At 52.4% G+C, this 25,601-nt stretch overlaps 2 protein-coding genes across 7 annotated transcripts in view; one reads left to right on the top strand and one right to left on the bottom strand.

The window, feature by feature from the left end:
- The window catches only part of PLXND1 (plexin D1), a 69,441-nt gene extending 48,328 nt beyond the window's left edge, over window positions 1–21,113 (top strand). For 3 of the 4 annotated variants that reach the window (XM_077786200.2, XM_085590231.1, XM_085590232.1), the window contains 14 exons: window positions 221–328; window positions 870–1,000; window positions 1,357–1,555; window positions 7,083–7,229; window positions 7,941–8,097; window positions 8,301–8,404; window positions 9,336–9,399; window positions 10,269–10,303; window positions 11,393–11,497; window positions 12,246–12,409; window positions 13,806–13,953; window positions 16,994–17,134; window positions 17,937–18,011; window positions 18,639–21,113. In XM_077786200.2, coding sequence (XP_077642326.2) covers window positions 221–328; window positions 870–1,000; window positions 1,357–1,555; window positions 7,083–7,229; window positions 7,941–8,097; window positions 8,301–8,404; window positions 9,336–9,399; window positions 10,269–10,303; window positions 11,393–11,497; window positions 12,246–12,409; window positions 13,806–13,953; window positions 16,994–17,134; window positions 17,937–18,011; window positions 18,639–18,755 — 1,695 coding nt within the window. In that variant the 3' untranslated portion in view covers window positions 18,756–21,113. Of the gene's footprint in view, window positions 1–220; window positions 329–869; window positions 1,001–1,356; window positions 1,556–7,082; window positions 7,230–7,940; window positions 8,098–8,300; window positions 8,405–9,335; window positions 9,400–10,268; window positions 10,304–11,392; window positions 11,498–12,245; window positions 12,410–12,827; window positions 12,924–13,805; window positions 13,954–16,993; window positions 17,135–17,936; window positions 18,012–18,638 lie in introns of those variants that run through there. The other variant, XR_014958085.1, reaches the window with a different exon arrangement.
- Window positions 21,114–22,739: 1,626 nt separating this feature from the next.
- H1-8 (H1.8 linker histone) lies at window positions 22,740–25,486 on the bottom strand. Of its 3 annotated transcripts, none has more exons than XM_085590234.1 (5): window positions 24,104–24,192; window positions 23,662–23,924; window positions 23,456–23,582; window positions 23,342–23,379; window positions 22,740–23,263 (listed from the first exon to the last, which is right to left on the bottom strand). In XM_085590234.1, the coding sequence occupies exons 1-5, from the start codon at window positions 24,117–24,119 to the stop codon at window positions 22,859–22,861; spliced, it is 849 nt and encodes a 282-aa protein (XP_085446360.1). In that variant the 5' UTR covers window positions 24,120–24,192; the 3' UTR covers window positions 22,740–22,858. The 3 variants fall into 3 exon arrangements, with proteins under 3 accessions (XP_085446360.1, XP_085446361.1, XP_085446362.1); XM_085590235.1 differs by having other exon boundaries at window positions 23,662–23,921; window positions 24,104–24,168; XM_085590236.1 differs by lacking the exons at window positions 23,342–23,379; window positions 23,456–23,582 and having other exon boundaries at window positions 24,104–25,486.
- Between the last annotated feature and the right edge of the window lie 115 nt (window positions 25,487–25,601).

Here is a 25,601-nt window from a genome sequence, read left to right on the forward strand (position 1 = left end):
CCCTGTGTCTGAGCAGACGTCTGCCTCCCCCCATCCTTGTGGTGTTTGCTCATTCAGGAGGCTCTTGCAAAGTGTTTCAAGGCTACATAAGCCTTGAAACATAGCCCCGTGCATGTCTTTGGAATGGGTGGCTTTAGTCCCAGTGACCTGCCTCCCCATCTTATTCCCCTGAGGTGCACAGCACACAGGTGCCCTCCCCTAACACTGTGCTTGGTTCCAGTGTTCCTCTCTCTACGAGGAGTGCTACATCCTGCCATCCCAGCAGCTCAGCTCACAGGTGGGCTCCCAGGTCCAGGAAACACACCCACTCCTGGTGGGGGAGTGGAAGGTGAGTAACCCACTGACAGAACAAACACTTTTGGGTGTTGCTAACCATTAACACAGACCAGCACTGGATCAGCTTTGGCCGGCTGAAGAAGGCAGATCTGTGAATATGCTTTTGCATGATGAAGCATTGGCCTGGAATCCTCCCTGGCTCTGTAACCCTGAGGCTGCAGTAAGGTCTCCCTGTAGAGCTTCTGAAAGCTGGCCAAACCCAGCCCTCTTCGCCTCTCCTTGTACACCCACTAATTGTTTTGTTAGCCCTCAGCTGCACTTGCTCCATCTGTCTCATAGTGGGGAGCCCCAAACTGGCCACAGTGCTCCTGGTATCCTCAGGAGTGCGGGACAGAATGGAATGGCCACTGCCACTGCCCTAGCTGGGGCTCCTTGCCAGCAAAGCTGCTGGCTGTGTCAGGTAGAGGGAGGAGGGGCTCTTCTGCTTAGTATGTCTGTGCTCAGTAGGGGCATCCCCGCCATCAGGAGGGATAAAATGTGGAGGAAAACAACAAGCAGGGTTTTCTTAGTCTGCTTTCTAAATTTTTCTTCAGATCCCTGAGAACTGCAGACCCAACATGGAAGAAGGAATTTCTCTGTTCTCCACCTTACTCAACAACAAGCACTTTCTTATCGTATTTGTCCATGCTCTTGAGCAACAGAAGGACTTTGCTGTCAGAGACAGGTATAAGCTTCAGAACCAAAGACTTGGCAGCTGGAGGAGACTAATTTATTCCTAACCCAAAGCAATCCAGCAGGGTCTGGATCTCTGTGTTTCAGTGGATGGTTGAGTCACACTTGCCTACACATTTCTGTTAAAGATGGATGGCCATAAACCCTGAAGAGCACTCACTCATTTGGCTTACCAGTAAGAGTGTGCAAGCTGACCCAAGGCCTTGCATTACTGAATGAGGGTTGGAACTACTAACACCATTAAGGAGGCTCATGAAAACTGCCTTTGTGTGTTGGGTATTTTAGTGCCAGTCAGCAGTTCAGTCTCGTTGGACTGGGGCTTGAGTCCTGTATCATTCTGTGTTTCAGGTGTAACCTGGCCTCCCTGCTTACTATTGCATTGCATGGGAAACTGGAGTATTACACCAGCATCATGAAGGACCTCTTGGTGGATCTAATAGATGCTTCAGCTTCCAAAAACCCCAAGCTTATGCTGAGGAGGACAGAATCTGTGGTGGAGAAGATGCTCACCAACTGGATGTCCATCTGCATGTACAGCTACCTCAGAGTAAGAGAACCAGTCCCTGCTGTGGTGGGTGCAGGGTCACCTCTGTGTGCAGCAGGGATGAGGGATGCAGAAGATAGCCTAGGACCTGACACTTGCCAGCAGTGCCACTCAAATTGTCACTAACAGTTGGCAAACTGAATGATTCAGGTGTAGGAAAGCAACCTGGAGTTCAATTGCTTCTCCAGTTCTGCCCAGGATTTTGGTGAGCTTAGTCTGGCAGGCCAGAGCATGGATCAGCATTTTCACTGTGGTTGAGGAGAGCCATAGGGGAGCTGAAAAATAACCAGAATGGCTGGAGGTTTTGGGGTCCAGCTGGTTATGTGTTGTTTCTGTGACCAGCTGGCACAGCCGTGCTGACCAGTCAGCGTGTGTGTCTCGGGAGCCAGGAGGCTCAGAAGGGCCGAGGGCACTGTGGCAGGGGCTGCTCTGTGTCGGTGCCCACTGGGGTGTGGGGCCTCTTGTGCAGAGACATCCTCGTGGTTCTGCATAAATCCAAGCAGGAGGGGTGGGGTGTCTGTCCCAGAAGGCTGATGGTCTTCTCTTGGTAATGAGCAGGAAAATGTTTGGCATCTCAGAGCCATCAGCAGTCCATCTGCTCAGTGCTTTATCTCCAACATTTGCCAGTTCTGTTTGGAATTCCCCAGATGAATTGAGCAATAACTTAATTGATTCCACAGCAGTTAATTGGAGGATACCCCATTATACCCACGGGAAGAGCCTTGAAAAATCCTTTGAAAAAAATCTCTTTTCCCAAAGTGTTCCACAGAACACAGAAGCAGTTCTATATTGTCTTCATACATATTGTGATGTCTTCTGATCCCAGAGGGCCACTTTTTGTCCTAAAGCCAGTGGTTTTGTAATTCATAATTTTTCATTCTAGCCAACACAGTTAGCCAGTCTAATAAAAGAAGAGTTACAGAACTGGATGAGGATGCCTGTGCCAGTGTAGCCTAGCTATCCAGCCTGTAAGGATAGAAAAGGGGAAATTAGTAAGTTTTTCAATCTTCAGATTTTGTGCCTGTAGTTAACCACTGGAGAAAAAAAAATGCTGATATTCCCTTTTGGGGAGGGGAGACCACATGTGAGACATCTGATCCAGCTCCAGCTTGTGCTAAAAATGGACATTGTGCAAGAAGGCTTTCTCAGGGAAAAAAGAAAAAGAGGAAAGTGGAGCCTTATCACGTGGGCCTGAAGGCTTGAGCACATTACACGGCTCACTAATGGTGAGGAGCTCCACACACATCACCACTGCCCATTCCTGCAGGCTGGTCTGGGGCTGGGGGCTGTGGCCATCCCCAGGGCTGGGCAGTGCTGCTGAGAGCTGAGAGCTGAGAGCTGTGAACTGGCTTCCCCCTGGCCCACAGAGGGAGGATGAGAACAGGGTATGGTGGAGCAGGACTGTGAGGTCCTGTGAGGTGACTGGGTTCTTTGCAGAAATGTTGGGCTGCTGGCTGAATGTGCATTTCCAGCCACCTGCAACAGGTTCCTGGCAGGGGCTAAGGCTATGCACTGGGTTTTCCATCCCCTCCAGGCCTCCCGTGTCCAGCCTGAAGCCATGGCAGTGCAGAGCATTGCTGCAGCCTCTTTCCCGTCTCTGAAAGCAAATGCACAGTGAAGTTGATTTCCAGGAGACTCTGATATCTCACATGCTCCACAGTAAGGGTGAGATCAGAGGTGACACTGAGCTGTTCCTGAAATACAAAAAGGGAAAATAATTGATCAGACAGGAATGTCTGGAGAGAAAATTTGTCCCAGGTGACACAAGCCCAGCTGTGCAAAGGGACAGGAGTTTGATCCAGATCAGCAGAGCTGGCATCTTCCCCACCACACAAATGAGGATGGAGCTACTGTGGTGGAACAGACAGCACCTCCTTCCACATGGCTGGTGTCAGCTCAGGGCTGTGATTTAAATGGCAGTGATAGCCAAAGGCCTCCCATGTGCCTTGTGTTCCTAAGGATCAAACTCTGCTGCCTTCGGAGAGGCATATCTTTGTTAAAAAGAAGGCTTGCCTGCCTGCCTGTAGCTCTGCTCTGTCAGACATGTGATGATGGGCCTGGTTTTCATTCCTGAATTATCCCCATTAATCACAATGTCTATTTGAAACAGCTGCTGTGAAAGTCCCCGCCGTTGTGCAGTGGAAAAATTCCAAGTGCTTGTATTTTCCCTTGTAAGTCAACGCTACATGCTCAAAACATTTGTTTCGCATTAATGCTCTGCCTAACAGCCCGTCCATTTGTGTTTTGGGGGAAAATGATTTGAAGGAGCTGTCTTCAGCTGGGAAAGAGCTGCTGGCCACAGGCATTCGTGGCCTGCACATGTGGAGGGCACCTGAAGGCGACGGAGTCCACGGGCAGGGGCTGGGTCAGTGTGTGGGAGGTTGGGATGAGCTGGCAGGGGCTTGCTGCGAGGCACGGGGGCTCAGAGGTAACTTGCAGTGCTTGCACAATCAATGCAGAGCTCTGTTTCTGCAGAACTGGGTGAGAATCGTAGATGAAATGGTCCACATCTCTACTTTGTGCTACAGTTTTGGTGGAAAAAGCTTTAAAAGAAAGCCTTCTCCATGAGCTACCGTGGTACCATTGTGCCTGGCTCCTAGCAGGGTTGGGGAGTTAAAGGAAGAGTAGGGTTCTGGAATTCAGCTTTTATGTCTGGGTCTAAGCTTACCCAATTTTGCATGTGGGATGGAGGTTTGGTTCTTCACAGAATACAGATAATTGTCCCAAAATTAGCAGGCGCTTGGGATAAGCAGCTGTTTTCTGTGCTGTTCCCACCCTAGGCTCACCAAAACATTTTGGAAATGGCTGTAGTGTGTTCCTGGGGGGACATCTATAATAACTTGTCAGAGTTGTGTTAATAGGGCAGCAGCATGTGAATCTAGTCTGTGTTCTAAACCTTTTTGTTTTCCCAAGCATATAAAAACGAAGCCCTCCCACGCTCCGTGTGCGTGGAACAGTTCAAGTCCTGCCAGCCTGAACTGTGCTTTCCATTACTGCAGTTATTTCAGTGCCCTGGGTGGCTTTAAGGGCCCATAACAGTTCAGTCAAAAACGAAAATGAAGTCTCATTAAAATACATTCACAATAGGAGGAAAAAAAGGCCCCAGACTGTGTTTTTTTAAGTATTTTTTTGTCCTGAATCAGCACTGATCTCTTCTGGTTAAACTTCCTTTCTCCTAACTAGCCAAGTCCAAAGACAGTTTTGATTCCATTCCAGATGAGTTTTCTGAACAATGCTGGAGGTTTCACAAGTTTGCCATTTTATCTCTAGTCCCTGCCTGCCAGCCCTTCTTTCCCCGCTTTAAAATTCACTGTCTGATTAGCACTTTAGCAGATTTCCATAACATCCCACAGTTCTGAACCTGAAAGCCAAAAAGCCAAACAGAAATAGCATCTCGCCAGTGGAGCGCTGTCGCTGTGTCCCCTGGGGCTGGCCTGGGCCACGTCCTGCCCCTGCACGCTGCAGTGGCTGCAGGGACCCCCAACGTGCTCCAGCGCTGCCAGGGCAGCCTCGTGGGAGCAGCAAGGTGCCGCAGGGTCAGCCCTGACCTGTGCAGCCCGTAAGAGCTCCCATATCAGTAGGACTCACCCTTTTTTAATGTTTTTGGAGACACTGCAGTCTCCCTGTGGCTGGAGCTGCCTATGGCAGGGATGGGAAGGCTCCAGAGCCCAGCTCTGAATTTAGCCTCAGGATTTCCCCTGCTCACATGTGACATAAACAGGGTTCCTGTTGGTAGCATGGCCAGTGTCAGAGGCTGATGACCCCGTGTGCAGGGCCAGCCAGTGGTTTCTTGCAATTTGCAGTATGAGGGCAGTGGTACTGCAGCCCGAGGAGGTATCCATGTCAGTGTTGTCCCCTTGCTATATCTTGCTTCTGCCTTTCTCTCCAAAATTAACTCTTTGTGTCTTCTGCACATTCTTCACTCTTTGCAATCCACAGCTTCTCCACTTCCTGACTCCACACTTTCTTCTACATTCTGAAAGCCATGTCTTCCTGCATTCCGGCACACACAGCCCTGCTCTGAGCCCATTTTGTGCTGCCTGCTCACAGGAGCATTGCAGGAATCATTAGACCCCTGCAGCAGACCCAGGGAGCTTCCCAGTATTCATGAAGTTACCCTTGACAAGGAAGTGAGTGCCCTGCTGGCACAGACGGCGTGTGCCCACTGACAGCCCTGCTGTATCACCCTATCATCAACCGCGCCAAATGCAGCGCATCCAAATTGACATCAAACTAATTGCTTTAGCAATTAGCAATTTTATAGGGCAATTAGAATAAAAGAATCACCAAGTTTTAATTAAGAAGCAGATTGAACAGGATTTAGCAGTTCCTAGCTGAGAAATATCCAAACTGTGGGGTATGTGTTGTCTTGAGCAGGCTCTCAGATGGCAGGCCTGTGTGTGCAGGGGGGAGGCTCAGAATACATAATTTGCAGAATTTGCACTTGCCTCATTGGAAGGAAATTGAACGTGAACATTAGGGAGAATGGGATGTACTCTAACACTGAAAAGTTCTTGAAGAAAATAGCTTATATTTCCCTTGCACATCAGTGCAGCAGGCAGAAGTGGCTCAGAAATTTGGCATTAAACTGCGTAGCTGAATCACATCAGAAATAGATGCTCCCTGTTATATTTTCCGTTCCTGCTACAGGAGTGCCACAGTTCACCTCTCTCCCATGAACTTAGGTTTGATGAATGTAAGGAGTTAAATGGTGTGTTTACTTGCTGTCACATGGGAACAGCTTGTTGACCCTGATCCTGTGTTTTGCTGTGATGAAGGCTCTGCTGTGGTATGAGAAGTATGAACGTGGGTTCCCAGGGCCACAGGCCCAGGCTGTGGGCTCACTCCCATGGAGTTCAGTGCAATGAGGGGTTCACCCAACACGTTCATGAGAAAGCTGGGTACCCAAATATCTCTGTTCTTGGATTTTTGTGCACATCAGCCCTATCTTGTCCTGCTGAGTGCAGCATGTTGTACAGTCTGCTCCCTGTCAGATTGCAGGAAGCATCTCTGTAGCACAGTATGCTAGATTCTGTTCCTGTGTAATTCACATGTAAATTAATGCACATTTGCATTTTGCTGAATGTCATGTGTGCACGTCCCTGCATATGCCCCTGCCTTCTGAGCAGCACCCCAGCTCTGTCCCAAGACAGCACAGGCTGGCACAGCCCATCGGTGGCATTCCACAGCTCCAGTGCTTGCTTGCAGAGCTTGGATGGGGTATGTTGATGCTGACAGCTACAGCATCCCCAAAAACGGCCTGCGGCTGTTGTTGGCTGTTGTGTCCTCTTCCCCATCTGCGCTGTCATGTTGCCACAAGTCTGAAAACTTCTGAGCAGCCTCAGAGGCAAGTGGGGGCTGGGAGGCAGTGGCCCCACAGGTGTTTGCAGCACCTGGGGTGTGCTAGTCCTGCTGCCTGGTGTGCAGAGGTACCTTCACTGGCCTCACAGAGCCTGTCCCTGCCGCGCTGCTGGTGGACCTGTCACCACCAGGTCCTGTTTGCTGACTTGATCTCCTTTCCTTTCCCCAGGAGACAGTTGGAGAGCCCTTCTTCCTGCTGATCTGTGCCATCAAACAGCAGATTAACAAGGGTTCCATCGATGCCATTACAGGGAAGGCCAGGTACACCCTCAATGAAGAGTGGCTGCTGAGGGAGAACATAGAGGCAAAGCCAAGGGTGAGTAGCCACGTGCCGGGGCTTCTCCTGAGCTGGGGTGAGAGGGACATGCCATGCTCACAGCATTTAGAACTGCAGAGCTGGTGAGAGGAGGAAGCACCCAGACAAAAAGAGGAGAGGGTTTCTTATAGAGCTGCTCTCCTTGCCCTGCAGCTTTGGGCTGCAACTGAGGCAGTAGCTGTTCTTCCCTGGTCTGTGGCAGCCTGTAGGCTCTCACAGCTGCCTGTCCCACTGTCTAGGAGCTCTCAAGGGCTCTGGGCACTGCAGCAGACCTGTCCTGTAGCAGGCTTAGAGCTGGTTTAAGCAGTGGAGCTTGGCCTGTTGCATCAAGCAGAGGCTGAGCAATGAGCTTTGGTGGTCCCATTAGTCACCAGCTGGAGCCAAGCAACTGTGAACATGGCTGGTAATGGGGGCTGACCCTTCCTCCTGCCTTGTGGTGGTCAAACCCCATTTCCAAGACTACATGAGAGGGGGCTGTTGTGTTGCTCCCTGTGTTCTCCCAGTTTGGTCAACAGAGCCCTCAGCCCTGGGGCTGTAAACCAGTGCGTCTCATGCTGTAAAGCATTGATGCCCACATTAGTTCAGCCTGATTTCCATCAGCACAGGGCCCAGGGTGTACCAGCCAGAGCTGTGCAGACACCACAGCTCCCAAGCATTCCTGGGAGCCAGCAGAACCGGGCAGGCTGTTCCTAACACAGCCTCTCCCTGCAGAACCTCAACGTCTCCTTCCAAGGCTGTGGGATGGACTCCCTGAGTGTCAGAGCCATGGACACAGACACACTGAGTCAAGTGAAAGAGAAAATTCTGGAGGCCTTCTGCAAGAACGTCCCCTACTCCCAGTGGCCAAGGGTGGAAGACGTTGACCTCGGTAAGGACCAGGGGCATGAGAGCAGCCAGTCTGTAAAATAGGTGAAGCACCTGAAATTGTGGAGCGGCTGTTGGTGCCAGTCAGAGCAGTGGGTGAAGCAGCATGGACAGGAGGGCAGACATCAGGGCAGCCATTCAGTCCCAGACCCCCTGGCCTCTTCCTCCTTCGGGCTGGGGTCTCACTTCTCCCCTCTCTGTGTTCAGAGTGGTTCGCCACCAGCACTGACAGCTACATCCTGCGGGACCTCGATGACACCTCGGTGGTGGAGGACGGCAGGAAGAAACTCAACACATTAGCACATTACAAGGTAAAGCTGCAACACCTCAGGGGAGCCCCAGCTCCTCAGAGCCTGCCTGGCCTCCAGGGCGAGCTGCGGTTCCCCTCCAAAACGGGATCATCAGGAACAAGCAGATAGGTTGCCATAGCTCCATGAGAGCTTCCAGGGAATAGACATCTGCCCTGGCGAGAATCTCGTTAATATTGCAACACACAGAAACTAATTAACACTCTTCATGCAAAACAAGTTATTACTGACAACAGAAAGAGGGGGGAAAAAGCTCTTATTCCCAAGGGCCACCAGCCTGGCTGATTAGTATCACTATCTTGATCCACACTCCTGCTGAAATTGCAGCTACAACTGTCAGTGCCTGCCCTGAGAACAGGGACTGGGGACACCATCGAGGAAGTGAGGCCGAAAATAGGAGGAAACATGGTGAATCAGATTGTTTTCTTGACTCTTTTTCTTTTAAAATTAAATGAAACCAGAAATACTTAACGATTTTCATATTCCCTGGTATACCTGGAAGCGTAATCCTCCCTGGTGTGTAGCTGTGCCTGGAAAACAGAAGTGGAGCTGAGTGCTCATTGGCATGGTTATCAGGGCAGCAGCCGTGCTGCTGGCACAGTGCCCCCGAGCATTGGGGAATGGCAAACCAGCACCTGCACAGCCAAACTCTCCTTCCTTTTCAAATTACCTGCTGTCCACATCCAAAAGTGTACCTTAGATACATGTATTTGCCCAGTTCCCATCAGGTTTGAGAACCTCACTATCTTGTAATTGTATTGAAAATTCCCTTTCCACACAATGCGGGGCAGGGGCAGGGCAGGGCATGTTCAGGGGATGTTTGTGGCAGAACTATGACTGCACCAGTATCCCCCAGCTCCTGGGATGTCCACAGGACCAGGGAGGCACTGATAAGGCCCCTATAATCAATACATGCTCTTCCCTTCCTCCACAGATCCCTGAAGGGGCATCCCTGGCCATGAGCTTGACAGACAAGAAGGACACCACGTTGAGCAGAGGTAACATCTCACTCCTCGTCCCTGCTGATGATGACTGGGCAGGAATGCTTGCATTGTCAGAGGGTTGTCTCTGGCTGGGGATGCTGGAAGACACTGCCAGCCCCAGTTCCTGGGTGTTGTGGATGCGGTGGCTCTAAATATGTGCTATCCAATCTCCTCCCTCTGCCTCATGGGGTGTGGGTGCTCTCCCAGCCCTCAAGGTGTTTGCACCTTCCATCTCACCCTCACTGGGAGCTGGCATCCAATCTGTGCTGACAGAGTGAGAAAAAGGAAGAATCTGAAATCAATTGGTTGAAAAAGTCCTCTTCCTCCCTGTTATGTATATTCAGTCCCTTGCCAGTGCATTTCTAGGTTTCAGGCTGTGCAGAGTGAAAACAAACCAAGTGAAACAAAACTCCACATTAAACATGGAATTTCAAACCCTGTTTCCAGGCCGCTCCAGAGAGCCTGGCTCTCCAGGAGTCCTTTGTCTGCTGTGGCAAGGAGCTGCCTGGGACTGAGCTGCCCTGATGCTGAGGCTCGGAATAACCCTGGGAGTGTGGGGCACAGCAGGGCACAGCAGGGCCTCACGGTGCAGGAGTGCCCCTGCGCTCACCCTGCTCTCGTGCCCTCTTGAGTCTGTCTTAAAACATCCCTTGGGAGACCTCAGGTCCGCCCTAAAGTACCTCCTAGGCTACTTGCCATGAGCCCGATAATGCAATAAACAACCCCAAAACAAGGAGAAATGCTGAGATCACTTGTGGTTGAGAATGCCAGGTTGGTGTTGGTATTCTTGGGGTTCAGATGCCTCTTGACATGGAGGTTACCGGTTGAGATGGATTTCAGTTTGGGCCCCCCTGACTGAGCCACCGTGTCTCTCTTCTTCACAGTGAAGGATTTGGACACTGAAAAGTACTTCCACTTGGTAAGTATCCCTCTCCTGGCTGCAGGGGTGTTGGCTGCATGTGGGGGCTGCTGATATTAAATTATGTCTGTGGGCTGTAGTGCCAGATGTGATGAACAAGCTGCATCAGGGCTCATTAGTTCTCTTCAGCAGGGTTCAAAGAGGCACAGAAAGGTGATCTGTAGATAAGCTTTATATGTAGATAAACTGAGGGACATGATAAAGAATTACCAGGATGGCAGAGAAATTGCTGTGTCTGATGGAGCTGCTGCAGCCACAGAGAGCTCAGGGGCGAGGTCAGAGCGTGGCACGGCAGGCACAGAGTCAGTGGTGGTGTCTGTGACACCTCGGCTGTCACCTGCTGGGAGCTCCTGGCATCCTGCCTGCTTCCTGGGCTGAGCAGCTCCGTGGGTTCCTGCTGCTGCACCGTGCTGGAAGTGCCAAGTGCTAAGTGCTGCTAAAAGCTGTTATGAAAAAAGGTGTTATGGACAATAACAATCTTTTATAGCCTGGTTTGGGGCTTTTTTTTCTCTGCAAGCATTTCCATGCTCAAGTAGAAGCACAAATGCACACACACACACATGCAGAGCAAGGAGGGAGAAGGGATGGGAAACCAACTGTTCACATGTGAAACAATGCCAAGATGGATGTCAGTTGCTTGCTTTGTCATTATAGAGAGTAATTCACTGACCTAACCAGTGGAATATTCATTTTCGTTTTGAAAAAGCCAGCATTCCTATATACTGTGCTTTTTCAAATCCAAATCCAAGCAAAGCTGGTTTCTGCAGAAGCCATGTGCACTGCTGCTGGGAGCCCGAGGTGCAGCCCAACCTGGGGGGCAAGCAGGCCAGCGTGCAAAGGAAGATGAATGGGTTCATTTCCTTCATCTAGGATGAGAGAGGCAATAAAGAGCACAGGAGAAACAAACGTCATAAAAACTGAGTGTTATGGATCACTTTTTTAAAGCCATATAAGGGTGTGTTTATAAAGCAGTAACTGCTTTTTAATTGAATTTTATATGCGGTTGAAATTCTTTGCTGAAAGTAAAATTTAGTGACACTTTCAGGGAATAGTGCTCTAAACTTGTTTATCTGCTTTATCTGGGACCAGGTTCTCCCAACTGATGAATCAGTGGAACATAAGAAGTCCCACAGACAGAGCCATAGGAAGAAGGTTCTTCCAGAGATCTACCTGACACGGCTACTCTCCACCAAGGTAGGAGCTGAGCTGCCCAGTTCTTGGCAGGTGGGATTGTGTGTGGTCTGCAGGGAGAAGCCTGCTCCAGGGAAGGAGCACTGCAGGGCTGGTTGCTCCCCAGAGGCAGTGGGGCTCCTCTCCTGGATGGCTGTGTCATGTTTAGTGAGGCTGTCAGGCTCCTTGGGGTCCCTCCAGCTTCCCAGCTCATCCTTGCTGCTGTGTGATGCCCCACATGATCTCTCTGCGATGGACTGGGGTCTGTGCAGACAAAAGGGATTCTGGCTGCCTCAGGGCTTGAGATGCAAAGCTGGGATCTGAAACCAACTCCGCATAAAGAGATGCTGCTGGGACAGGAGATGGAGGTTCTCAGCTCTGGGAGCAAGAGAAATGTCCATGTGATCTTAGGTCAGATATGGCCTATCTTTAATCCCAGCACGGTGCCTCACTGAAGCAAAGATCACAGGGATGGCCAGCAGTCTCTGGTCTTCTCTGTCTGTGGTGTACAGAACAAGCACAGATGTGAGATCCCAGCAGTAAGAAAGAAAACCTCGAGGCCAAAAGAAATTAACCCCAAATACAAGTTTATTATATTGCTATCCACAAACAAATTATTCCCTCCCTGCTTTGGCATCCCCTCTCTCTTCTGACTTACCCATCTGGCAGCAAAGGGTTTCTCCTAGTATGCAGCAGTCACAGCCCCTCTGCTGTTCTCCTGGGCTTGGGTGCTGCTGCTCTCCCCAGGGTTCACTGTGTCCTTATTCTGCAGGGGACACTCCAGAAGTTCCTGGATGACTTGTTCAAAGCCATTCTCAGTATCCGAGATGATAAACCACCTGTGGCTGTGAAGTATTTCTTTGACTTCCTAGAGGAACAGGCAGAGAAGAGAGGGATCACAGACCCTGACACTCTGCACATCTGGAAGACCAACAGGTTTGGAAAAGGAAATCTTTCTTTTCTTCCTTCCATCTCTTGGGAGCAGCAGCTGCAAAACCCTGGTGTCCTGGACTAATCATTAGATTGCTAAAAGTAGAACAGGGACTTGGAAAACAGGGAGGGTGGCAGAGAGGGCTGTGAAAGATGAAGCCAAACACAGAATTGGAGAGCTTTGAACAAATATGAAGCCCAGGGGAACAGTGAGCTGAAAAAGGAGGATGAGCAGACAAAGGGCCGAAAGAACTGGCACATACAAATAATGAAAGGAGAAATAGGATGATGGGAGACAGCAATGGTGTCAGCTTCAAGCACGGGAGATCTGAGAGTCCAAGACCGTGTCAGGTCTTAAAAACGTCATGGAAATTTTAAAACCCACAGATTTGGATCATTTTCATTTGGTTTTCTGCCTTTTCAGCCCTTTAGTGGCGCTTTCCTGCTCACGTCTGTAACCAGGCTGAGTCTCCAGGGTGCTCGGGGACCCCAGGAGCTGTGCTGTGACAGTGGCCTGCTGGTGAGCACCGCAGCAGTGGGACCAGATGTGGTGCTGAGGGACATGAGCAGCAGGAATGGGGTGGCCTGAAGGGGAAATAGTGCAGGGAACAAACCAGAGGATTTAAATGGAGAGAGATGGGAGCTTGGAGAGAGTATCAAGGAGAGGCTCAGCAGTTTGGAGACTGTGGAGACGGGAACTGTTTCCAGCCCAATGTGTGAAAACTAAAACCAAATTTTACTGGGAAAGGAGGCATGCAGATACAACCATTGGGCAACAGATTTGCCCACCCTCTACTAGCTTCACTGGCCTGTAGAGCCAAGACACACAGTGGTTTTCATCTCTCAGCTGCTGTGGAGGGTAGGAAGGGTGAGCAATAGACTGAAACTGTGTTGTGGCCAAATCAGCAGTGAAATAACTAAAGGAGAAAATGATGAGAGAACAGAAAAAAAGACAGATGAAATGCATTTTGTGGTGCTCACTGTCAGAACCAGATGATGGGTTAATGTCAGGAAAGAGGGAAAAGGAGGTGACACCATTGCTCCAAACAGCAGCAAGGGCAGAGGCCTGACTCAACAGACCCACACGGGCAAAGCTGCTGGTGCCTCTCTGGGGCTGCAGCAGCTGGGAGCAGCTGAAGGAGCAGGGGCATGTGTGTGCCTAGAGAAGGCTGTGTGTGTCATATCCTCCAGCCTGAAAAAATGTCTTGAGGGTGAAGGTGTGTCCCTGCCCCTCTATCAAGGCAGGGGTCTGTACCAGGTGTGATTAAATAGCAGAATCCATCTCCTCAGCTTTCCTCTCTAGTAATCCCTTTCTATCATCATCTTTCCTGCATTTCTGCTCCTCTTCCTCTGGTACACAAAAATTCATCTGGTGTGTGTCCCTGGATCCTTCCCTTTGCAGCCTGCCACTGAGGTTTTGGGTCAACATCCTGAAGAACCCCCAGTTCGTCTTCGACATTGACAAGACAGACCACATTGACGCCTGTCTGTCTGTGATCGCCCAGGCCTTCATCGACGCCTGCTCGCTCTCCGACCTGCAGCTGGGCAAGGTACATGCAGCGAGGGCTCCTGCTCAGGCAGTCACAGAGGTGGAGCAGGCTGGTGGGCAGGGCCTGGCAGAGGTCACCAGCCCAGCCTCCCTCCCTCCCACGGCCAGCTGGAATTGTTGCTTCGGCTCATGGAGCCGAGTTTTGCTTGTCTCCAGGGATGCGTTTTCCCCTCCTTTCCCCACTCTTTTGTTCAGGCTTGAGCTTTACATTTTCACGTCCTGTGTCACAAACAGCCAGGGAGGAGGGACACCCAGTCACAGGCAGGATGGACACGAGGCAGGGCCCCCAGCCTGGGCTCTGAGGGTGGGGGAGACCAAGCACTGGGCTGCGTGCTCAGGGTTACCCATCAGCTCCATGAGCTGTCCTGCAGCCACGGCAGAGCACTGCTCACTCAGCACCGAGCCTGAAACACTTCCTGACCCAGCTGAGCTGGTGCTGAACCAGATGAATGTTTTCTGCTGTTGTCTTAGGCAGGGGCATAACATGGAACACCGAGCACAAGTGGGGCCAGTTCTGCTCAGGGGACCAATATGGGGCATGGGCAGACCCACAGCGGAGCCCTGCTTCTCTAGTCAGGGCTGGTTTAGGAGACACTATTGGCATAATGATCCCATAACGTAGCTGAGGGACAATGTAAACTCCTAGTGACAGGATGGAAAATGATGTAGCTCCAGGTGAAGCTGCAGTCATTGCTCTTGGCAATTTCTGCACTACCTCCTACCTAGGAGAGAAGCCCCAGAGGTGAGCCAGTCTTCTGAGAACACAGGTTGTGCCTGTCCAGGGATCACAGACCACGCCTGGCCCACCTAGAGGTGTGAGTCTGTCCAGGGCCATCCCAGTGACATCCATCAGCGTGTGGAAGGGACTTGGCAAACACTGCCACAGCTGGTGGTCTCCTCCCGTGCAGCACATCCAGCCCACAGTGGCCATGCCCAGCGTGGGGTTGGAGTCCGGCGGGCTCCACAGTGGGGAGCTGAGCCTGCTCCACACAGCACACCAGTGGGGCAGCTGAGCCTGCTCCAAGGCAGCACAAGGCTGCGTGAGCCGGGTCCCATCTCCCACCCTCGGCCCCACGCACAGTCCCGCAGGGCTGGCCGGCAGGAAGACATCCCATGTGCATATTCTCTTTTCTCCCACCACCTTGGCTGAGCACAGTGCTGACATTTGAAACTTACGGACATAAGGAAGTTTTGCTAAGAAATGTAAATCTCCCCCACTGCCCCCCCACCCCAGAGGCTGGTGGTGACAGTGTGTGGCTTGGGGACACCCTGCAGTGAGGGGCTGGGCACCTCACCCCCAGCCCCAGAGCTGCAGGAAGCCTTTGTTGGGAGAGGTTAATGCTGGAGGAAGATCTAATGAGTGCTTGATTTTTTGTTTGTTTGGGTTTTGGTCTTTTTTTTTGCATGTGTTATGAAACACCTACAATTTGTCCTTGTCAAGTGGCAGATGAGGGGAAGAGGGGTCAGCTGGAGTCAAACAGCAGATGGAAACACTTTTCTGGAATACAATAGTATAAGTGAATGAATTGTTGAGTAATGTGGGAAGAATAAATTCTCAGCATAAAAATCAGCTTGCATGTACACGCAGTGTATCACTGAGCATTTTCCAGACTGGATTCTTCCCTTGGTTTCAGCACGTTGCTCTCGATACTGCAAATGTGAGAGCAGACTCAGTCCATACATCAACAGTGCACAAGCAGTTAAGAAACCAATGCCCATCTCTTCATCATAGAGACAAATCAGACACAAATTAAAAAAATAACTTAGAAAAGGCAGCATGGTTTTCCTTTGCATTTCCAAGGAAAGAAAATAATGCTATGAGCAGACTCTGTAAGTTGGCCATAGTCTCACAATGCCTTGTCACTGGGTTTGAAAATAAACTGCTGTGGGATCTGGTGCCCGTTTCCTGTTTCCCCTGCAGCATTAGCCAAGCTACAGATTGCAGCAGCAGATTGGAGTCACCCTGGGCTCCCCTGTTCCTGCCTGACAGAGCCAAGTATGCTGCCCGTGGGCAGAACCCACCACTCCCTGCCAACAGCAGGTCCCCTCCCCTCTCCACCTGCCAGAGCACTGGGGAGCAGTGCCACGCAGGACACGGGACACAGTGATCTCACTCCCTTTGGTGTCCCCAAGCCTGGGGCTGTTCCCCCTGGGGATGCAACACAAGGCTAGTCAGCCAAGTTCATTCCTGGGGTAATGAAATCAGGAGGGCAGGATTGCCTTGAGGTTAAAATTATTCATGCCATGTTTGCAAGGAGGGCAGCAGGGTTGTGCCTCCACTGGTAAAACTCTGTTGTGTGGCTGGGAGGTTAAGGCTGCTGTCTCCAAGCCGACATTAATCAAGAGAATTCAGTGTTCGCTGTTAATTACTTTACGTGCACTCAATTTAGGCCAGGCAGGCTGGATTAGCCAATGCAAAATAAATCAAAGCTACATGAAAAATCCAAAAGCAACATTTCAGCTGACAAAGTTCAACTTGTAAGATAGCTTTGTTCTTTAGCTTAAATCAATGTGGCTGCTCAAGAAACCCCAGCAGCTATGGGAAGAAGCCCTTCCCTTGTTGCCAATTTCCACACACAGCACCACAGAGCCCAAGTGTTTGATCTGGTACAGGTGTACTACCTCACCTGCAGAGTATCCCCTGGCAGTAAGCCACCCTGCCTGACCCTGGGCATGCTTTTAGCCTGTGTTTGCTGCAAATTAAAACACACATCCATCACCCCCTTCTCCAGCACTGAGCTGATGGATGTTCAGCTCGTGCAAGGGCAGCAGGATGGTGGTGTGTCTCCACAGGCACACAATGCCCATCCACAGATCCTTGGTGTGTCTCAGCCCCTCTGCCACGAGCTGTTCCGTGCCTCGGTGCTGTCCGGCACCGCACTCCTCCCCGGTGACAGCTGGGACCAAAGGCAGAGCTGTTCCCTGCACCCAGCTGCAGCTGAGGTCCCCATCTGGTGTCAGTGCTTTGCTCTGAAAACAGGATGACATCTTCAGCTGGGAACAATCCAGTGCCTGAGTTTGGTGTCTCACCCTCACTCTAGGACTCCCCGACCAACAAGTTGCTGTATGCCAAGGAGATCCCCGAGTACCGGAAGATAGTGCAGAGATACTACAAGCAAATCCACGACATGCCACCTCTGAGTGAGCAGGAGATGAACGCCCACCTCGCCGAGGAGTCACGGGTAAGTGGGTGGAGAGGATAGGCCTGAGTCTGCAGGCTCAGTGTCCTGCTGGAGCCTGCATTCCCTGGAGCAGGGAATGCACATAGGCTGCAATCAACTACTGCTTAGATGCTGGAAGGAGCACACAAGAAAGGATATTTTGCCTGAAACTTCCACACAGAAACTTCATCTGACCTAATTCCAAGCATCTTCAATTACTGCCAGAGCTGCAGTAAACACCAATGAGTTTGCTTGAGCCTAACTAGCTCTGGCACCACTGGGAGCTGAGAGCAAAATTCAGTGCCAAAAAGCCAGGAAGTCTGGACAAGGATTTCTGCAGTCCTGCAGCCACCCAGCCAGCTGGCTCCCAGGTGCAACTCTCAGGGACAGCCCTGAGTCCCGGGCAGCCAGCCCTGGTACCAGCCTCAAGAGCTGGCAGCCACATTCCAAATCAGAGTCCTGCCAGCGATGCACCACAGTTTCCTCAAAATCAAGCCTTCTCTCCAGGGTGTTTCAGCTTTGGGCATCAAGCAGGATTTTTCTATTGATATTCTGCAGCACAGCTGGTACACTGCCCCCTCCTGTGAAATGGCTTTGGGCACAGAGGGATATGCAGTGCTGCCCAGCATGGATATTTACAGCTGGCTTTGAAAAAACCAAGACCCATCCTGATGTGAGCAAATGCACCTTCCTTAAAAATCCAGCTGTACCAAATAAAGTCAGGCACAACCTGCTTTTACTGTAGTCAGTGCCTGCTGACTGGGAAGAACTCACATGCTCCATCCTGCTAATATTCTCCCCTCTCTTTTCTGTCTTTATAAAGAAATACCGAAATGAGTTCAACACCAATGTCGCCATGGCTGAGATATACAAATACGCCAAGAGATACCGCTCCCAGGTGAGTGGGTTTTACAGCACATGGGCTCTGGCCTGCCTGGTAAGGGAGAACCATTGCTGCAGTAACCCTGCAGGCACACACCTGTATCCAGTCCCACAGAACAGGATTGCTGGGGTGTGCATAATTGCGGTACATATGTAATAGATGCACCTACTCTCTGTCCCTTGGCTGGCATCTTCTTGGAAGAGAAGGCTGGCTATTCCCACCTGATCTTAATGGCATTCGGCTGGGCTGAAGGAGGGCTGCCAGATGTATAGACCCTTTCAGAGAGAAAACGTGCAGATAAGGTTCACCCCCAAATTAACTTGCACCTGCTGTCCCTGCCCCATTGAGGCAGTGGCCCTGGCTGGCTCCTGCCCCCCTGCAACCTGTGGGCTGGGGCTGTGGCCTCAGCTCTATTACAGCAGTGCATTTTTGTCAGATACCACTCCACTCTGAGCCCTGACCAGGGACCCTAGGAGAGCAGGAGTGCCAGCAGTGTGAGCACAGGGGCTGTGGGGCTGGGTGGGCTCTCACCTTTGGAGCTCTGGCTGGAATTTGGGCTCCATAGGTCTGGTGGGGTGAGCTGGGCTGGCAGGTGGGCACCCCACACTGCCTCAGCACCCTGCCTGCCTGTGTCTCCCACAGATCGTGGCCGCCCTGGACGCAAACCCCACGACAAAGCGCACCCAGCTCCAGCACAAATTTGAGCAAGTGATTGCTCTCATGGAGGACAACATCTATGAGTCCTGCAGTGAAGCCTAGGCTGGCTGCAGCCCTAGAAGTGACCTTTCTTGCAGCACAGCTTCAGCCGCAGGCTTACCTTGGTCATACTCAGACCAGCCTTGTGGAGGGGGTGGGCCTGGCCGTGGCTACAAGTTTGCCTCACTTCACAGGAAGCCACGAGACGCCTTTCCGAGCAGCTAAAACTTCTGGTTTGCACTGTGGCACCCATAATTTATTTGCTGTTGCCAGCCAGAAATGGAGGCATGACCCTTGTGGCAAGCTCAGTTCACCACTTTCCCCTTGGTCAGCACCCAAGCCGTCAGCACTCCGTGCATCCCTGGTGCATGGTTCCTCGGGACGGGGCTGCAGAGGCTGGAACAACAGACACAAAGCAGAAGGGTCACCTCAGGGAGTAACGACTACAGACAGCAAAGACCATCATAGCCTGAGCTCCCACTCCATCCCTCCAACATCCTTGTTTTTCCAACATCAGGGACTCTTATCAGCTGTTCACTATCTGCTGCATTCTGTGTATATTTGTGCCTTTTAATTTTTGTACTGTATGTGTAAACATAACCACTCCTCCATATGAGACTTGGGCAACACAGGGAACTCGAGGTTGATACAAAGCAGTTGCCTCCCAAGCAGCTAAGGCAAGGTGAAAGCACTTTATCCCACATGGACACAGCTGTTTGGGAGCTGCAGGGAGCCCAGTCTGTGCTAGCACGGGAAGGGCTGTTCTGCCTTCCCTGGGCTCTCGTGTCTCGTGCGTGGCTGGAGCGCAGCAGGGAGGTGGACATTGCAGCAGCCTGCAGCGGGGTGCAGCGGGCGGGGAAGGACCTGCCCCTCACCCTGCCCGCCACGCTGGCTCCATGTGTCCGTGGCACTGCAGCACCTCAGCCCTCGTGCCCGTGGGGCCTGCTGACAGCCTCTGACAGTGGCCCGAAGCCACACGCAGGGCAAACACCAGAGAGCATCGTCTCTGCCTCTCCCTGTGACCATCACCAAGCATCAGGCCACTCCTGCAGGGTGTCGCCTAAAGCAGCTTGTTCTGCTTGCTTTGGGCCCAGCCCTGGGGCTGGTACCTGAGAGCAGCCAGGACAGTGGGGTTGGCTGCATGGCCAGCCTGCTTTCAGCCCTGAAGGCAGGGGACTGGCCAACCATGCCAGCCCAGCAGCGACACAGGCCAGCAGGGCATCTCCAGCACCCAGAGCTGCAAAGTAAGGCAGAGTCCCAGCTCAGGCTGGGCTCACTGAGAGGGTCCCAGCAGCAGACAAATGGAGCTTGCCCAAGACTAGACACCCCAGTGCCACCCTGGCAACCCAGCTTGGTGGCCAGTTCTCCCTCCTGCAGCCTGGGGAGCGGTGACCGCTCGGGCCCCCGCCGAGGCTGGTCGCAGGCAGCGCCACGCGTCCAAACCAGCATTCCTGCACGGCAAGGCTCCTGCCCACGGCGTGACACCACGGCTGGAACGCCACACAGGAAAGAAACACAGTTACTACCTCACTGCAGGAGAGTGTAAGGGAAGCCTTTGGTAGTCATCCAGCTGGCTAGGGTGCAGTCTGGCTTTGGATGACTCTGTCCACCAAAACCGCTGGGTGATTCACTGCCATGGACAGGTGGCCTCCATGCCATCGTTTCCAGTAGTGCCACATTTGTCAGAAACCAGAACATCAGAGTTGTGTATGTGTACATAGATATCTATTTTAAAACAAACAGTAGACTTTATCCAGTATGTTAAAATGTGGGGAGGGAGGGGAGGGAAAGGGGAAGAACAGAGTTTTTTTAAAGAGAACTACAGAAAAAGTACTTACACTGTGGAGGTCTCAATGTCTTTGCTGAGGATGTGGCTTCAGAATAGAAACTCTAATATGTAGCTGGGCTACATTTTATTTTGAAAGTGATTTCACAAAAATTTCTTGATGTTTTGTCTTTTAGAAACTGTGAATAGCTGCCAGAGATGTAGGCAGGCCCAGCACAAGAAAGGCCAGGGTGAGAAGGACCAAGGTAGCAGAGAATGTTGAGCTTGGCTGGAGGCAGGGAAAGGGCCATGGAGCTATAGCTCCATGTTGTTTGTTACAGGGAAAGGATACAGGTGAGTAAGAGTTTGCCTCCAGGTGCTGTGTCTGGGCCATGTATTGGGGCTATTGTTTTATTATTTAATTTTTTCCAAAGCCAAAAAAAAAATAGAAAAAAAAAAAAAGTAGTTACTACAACCATTTAAAGGAACAACTTCAGCAGAGGGTTTGTAGTGTTGCCTTGAACCTCCAAGCCCTTTGTAAGATGTTTTTAAACTTTGGCACGTGTTGTGGGTGTAGTGCCCTTACCTGCTGTGTAGTGGAAGTGGCAGACTCCTGGCAAAGCCTATCTTTGTAATAAAACAAGGTGCTGAACCTATGGAGTGCAGTTCCTGCCAAGCACACGGGGAGGACACACGTGGGTGACACCTGCACAGTCAAGTTTTGCACATGCAAGACACACCATGTGTAGGGTCAGCAGCCCAGTGAGAACAGGTTTGTACCCCTCACCTCACACACACCACTCCCACAGCCAATGCCCCAGTTCCTTCCTGGATCAGGCAGGGAAGGGGACAATCAGCATGAGAACAACAGCACCTGAGCTGACCAGCACTGTGCACATGAAGATCAGTAACCCCACAGAAGCAGCTGCTGCCAGCTGCCAACCTGTTCTCAGTTTTGCACCTCACCTCTGTCAGGTGCCTCCCTGCACCAGACTTGGGTCTGCAGCTTCAGCACCCCAACACCAGCTGTGGCCCAGGGCCCTTAATAACCATGGCATTGCTAAATCTTCCCCCTGCCCTAGTAAAAGCTGTGCTTTCCAGACACCAGAGGAATTTTCTTCTTCCACTAGGAAGCTGATTCTTTGCAAAGCTAAATCCAGCCATTAAATTATTTGGCCTCTCTCAAAGCAAGAGAGCTTTGCATTTCACACCTGGTGGCGGGTGAGAGGGAGGACACAGTCCCTGCCTGGCACTGTTGGGGACACTGCCACACGGCTGAGTGGGGCTCTGTAAAGCCACCCCCATCTGAGAATCCAGTGAACGCTACTCAGTTACTGCTGCCACATTCCCCACCTTGTCCCTGGGGGGGACATGAGTTCCAGTTCATTAGAGATGGATCAACACAGTCAAGGCTGAAGTTTAAGGACAGTTAGTTTGCTCAGCTTGTGCTTAAGCCCCAAAGCAAGGCCAGGAGCCTTGGAGGGCAATGACAAGGCCAGTTGCAGATTAACAAAATCCTCTTTAGGAAGAGTTTTACTTCCACTTATTTTCTCCCACCCAGGAGGACTGTAACCCTTTACATGATCAGCATGACCTTCAGAAGGGCCCCGCTCTGGGCAGAGCAAGAGAAACTCAGGCAATTGAAACTATTAAATGGAAGTGTGATACACCAACCCACAGGAGCTCACAAGACAAGTTTGTAGGTGGGAGCTATGCCATAGACTGGTAATAAGAGCAAGAGCTGCACTGGAGGCTACAGTAACACCCCAAACTTGATTTTTGAGCCCTGAGACACCTCTGTCTTCCTCTTACTGTAGTTAAAGCACAGGCTGCTTCACCTCTGCTGAGAGACATTTGCCCACGGCATGTGCCCAGACCTGCCACCCTGGTGCTCCTGTAATCCCAGCTCAGCCAGGCATTAGCACAAGGGCAGCCAGGACAACAGAGGGCTGGACACCATGGCTCCACAGCAGCACTGGCCAAGCCTGAGCTTCTCTGCTCCTGGGGATGTCACCATGATGCGTCCCACGGGTCTCCAGGTCCCTGCCCATCACCTGGCACACTGTCAGCCTGCACACACCCAGCACCCAAGCCCAGCAGCCCCTTGGCACCACAGCTGGGGACACATGGGAACAGAGAGAGAACCTCTCCGTGAGGGAAGGCAGCAAGGCCTGCAGCATCAGCTCACCACCACGCTGGTCAGGCTGAGACAGGGCTGGGGGATTTTGGCACTGAGAGCTGGAAGTGCCGGGACAGGGACCCACAACAGAAATGCCATTCCATGAGGCAAGTAAAGAAACTTTATTAGGGTGAGGTGAACACAGAGTTAAAACCTGTCCTAGGGACTGAAACCAGCACAGACCCCAAGGGCCTGGGGCCAGCTGAAGCAGGGCTAAGCTCCCTATGGAGCCTTTTTGTCTGCTGCCACAGAGGCTGCCTTCTTCATCCTGACCTTCCCCTGCCCAGCTCCTGGAGTCACCCGGGGCTTCTTCGCCTGACCTTGACCTCCCTGTGCCTTGGGGGCATCCTGCTGTGCCCCCTTGGGCACCTTCACCCTGCTCTTTCCCCTGGGGACCTTCTGGGGCCCCTTCACCCCTGCACTTGCAGAACTGTCGCTATCGCTCCCTCCTGCGCTCTCAGCAGCCCGAGCCGTGCTGGGTCCTGAGCGTCCTTTTCGGGGGGCCTGGCGGTGGCCAGCAGCTTTTGGGGCCCCTGAAGGCCCTGGGCCATGAGCCCGGGGCTGGTCAGCAGTTTGGGGGTGCTTCACTCTGCCGCTCCTGGGCTTCTCTGCTGCTCGTGGCTGGGCCTGGAGGGGAGAGAAGAGAGCGCCTCAGGGTGTTGCTGTGCCACGAGCCACCCAACCCTGCTGCTGGCCCCGACTGACGTTCACGGGCTTCGCCTTCGGCTGCGTCCTGGCGGCACCTGTGGAGGAAGGGCAGCGGATGAGTCCAGGGAGGGCAGGCAGCGTCAGCTTGCTCACACAGCCACAGCCCCTTACCTCGTGCTCCTGCCACGGGCGCCTGGGGCTCCTTGGCGGTCCCCTTCTGCCCTGGATTCGGGGCCTGTCCTCTGTCGGGATCTGCCCGGCCCAGCTGCTGCTTCTGCCCTGATTTCCTGCATGCTAACTGGAGGTGAGAGAGGGGAGTCAACAGGGCCAGCCAGCACCTCAGTCCCCAGCCCTGTGGCTCCAGCAGCCTTGCTCACCTTGAAGGTGCCAGTGGCCCCCACAGAAGACAAGTTGTGCCGCACCAGGTCCCCGCAGCTCAGCCCCTTGCTCAGCGCCCGCTTCAGCAGGTACTTGAGGCGGATGGAGTCCACAGTGGGGTACTTGGCCAAGATGAAACGCCTGATGGCAACGGCAGAGGCACCCTTCTTCTCATCAAGAGCCTGCAGTGCCTCCTTGACCATCTGCAGGGTTGGAGGGTGATGGGCCTGCCTGCGCGGGGCGATGCCAGCAGCTTTGGCTGCTGGAAGAGAGACCATTTGGGACTGAAGTCCAGTCCTGAGACATCCACACCCCCAGCAGCCTCGAAGCCCCCAGAAGCCAAGCAGCCACAACCCTGCTCATCCCTGCAGCCCCCCCAAGCCCAGGGCATGACCCAAGCTCCAGCTCTGAGGGACCCCACGGCACTTGCAGACTCCTTACCCAGCTGGGGCTCCATAGCAGCGCACAAATCCAGGCAGGCACAGGCACCTCTACTCACAGCAGCACAAGCCCTACTGCCTTACCAAGCTCACCTCCATCCAATTTATCTGATGAGCAGCCTGGCTGCAGGTGCTGGTTGGCAGCTGCTAATTGCTGTGGTCGAAACCCTGGTGGAAGCTGGGGTCTGGAAGTTAAAGAGCTTTTGTCAAAGCTTTGTGAGGGGCTGGAGGAAGAAGGGGTACACCTAAGCAGAGAGTTTGGAGAAGGATGAGAGATGGGGGTTTGCAGGGTGAGTGCCCTGAACAGGCAGACAAAGGGTGTTTACCTGCTGCAAGGTGGGTATTGGGGTGCTGGGATTGCAGCTTGCTGACAACACTTGCTGTGGGGTGCACAGGGAACCAGCCCAGAGCACAGGGCCACACAAACCCATGGCCAGTGTGAAGGTGGGATGTGCTGTCTGCCTTACCACATATGGCCTCACTAGGAAATGGGATAATGCTGGGATGGGGGGAGGTGAAGATTTCACAAGTGAGAGGAGGAAAATTAAGAGCTGCTTTGTTAGCCAACAGAGGCAGGAGGAGCAACTCTCACCCAGCATCCCTAGGTGTCACAAGCAGGACAACAATTTGCCCTCACCCACTGAATCCCATGTTCAGGGGAGAGCACTCCCAGCCCTCCACGTGGGTAGCCACATCACTTCCGTGACCCCTCCATGCAGGCACCTGTGCTTGTGAGGAGAACCTGAGTAAAACACCAGTGGCTCTTTGGTGTAGAAACAGTCCCCACTGCAAATGTCCCCACAGTGGGGACCGCCCACTTCACGCAGGACTCACAGGGATTTTCTGTGCATTGTCTGTTGGAAACGTGAGGAAGTTGTAAAGAGGGATTACATGATGGCAGGACTGGCTCATGGCCATCTCAGCAGACCACAGCAATGGACCTGAAAAGCACTGTCCATGGAGTCCTTTGCCAAGGTCTGCACCCACCTCCTGAGCCCAGGGGCCAGATCCTGGCTGAGGTGCCAGTAGGAGCCAGGTCTGGAGCAGGGAGCTGGGAGATAGACCCATTGCCTGGAGCCCCACGTCCTCCTCCTCCCCAGACCAGCCCCGGCCTGTTCATTTCTTCATTTCCAGTGCATTTCTGAATTCCCCAGGAAGAGGACAGTGGAGGCACAGGAAAGCTGCTGGGGCTGGCACCACAGAAAGTTTGGATGCATTTCCTCATCCTGGATCCATCCATCACCTCTCTGGTAGCTCTGTGATGCCTCTGGCACCTGGCTGAACTGGCAGGAGGGTCCCAAACCCTTGCTTTCCCCTAGCACCACCAGCAGCAGCCACAGGTGTCACAGTGTGGGGACAGCCTGCAGGTTTGGGGCTAGGGCTAGTCCTCCACGGGTGGGAGAACCACAGTGCAAGGCATCACCACACTCCTGTGGAGCACAGCCTCACGGACAGCAAATAAACACTAAATCCTTCCTCCTCTTCCCTCCAAAACCACC

The sequence above is a fragment of the Lonchura striata genome, chromosome 12 (genome assembly GCF_050655825.1).
Source record: "Lonchura striata isolate lonStrDom1 chromosome 12, ASM5065582v1, whole genome shotgun sequence".
NCBI lineage: Eukaryota > Metazoa > Chordata > Aves > Passeriformes > Estrildidae > Lonchura > Lonchura striata.

Excerpts from the sequence above, each read along its gene's own strand:
- H1-8 (XM_085590234.1), bottom strand. Across the intron at positions 23,583-23,661 it reads GGGCCACTGGCACCTTCAAG|TTAGCATGCAGGAAATCAGG; the intron begins GTGAGCAAGGCT and ends TCTCACCTCCAG. Across the intron at positions 23,380-23,455 it reads GCCCGTGGCAGGAGCACGAG|GTGCCGCCAGGACGCAGCCG; the intron begins GTAAGGGGCTGT and ends CTTCCTCCACAG.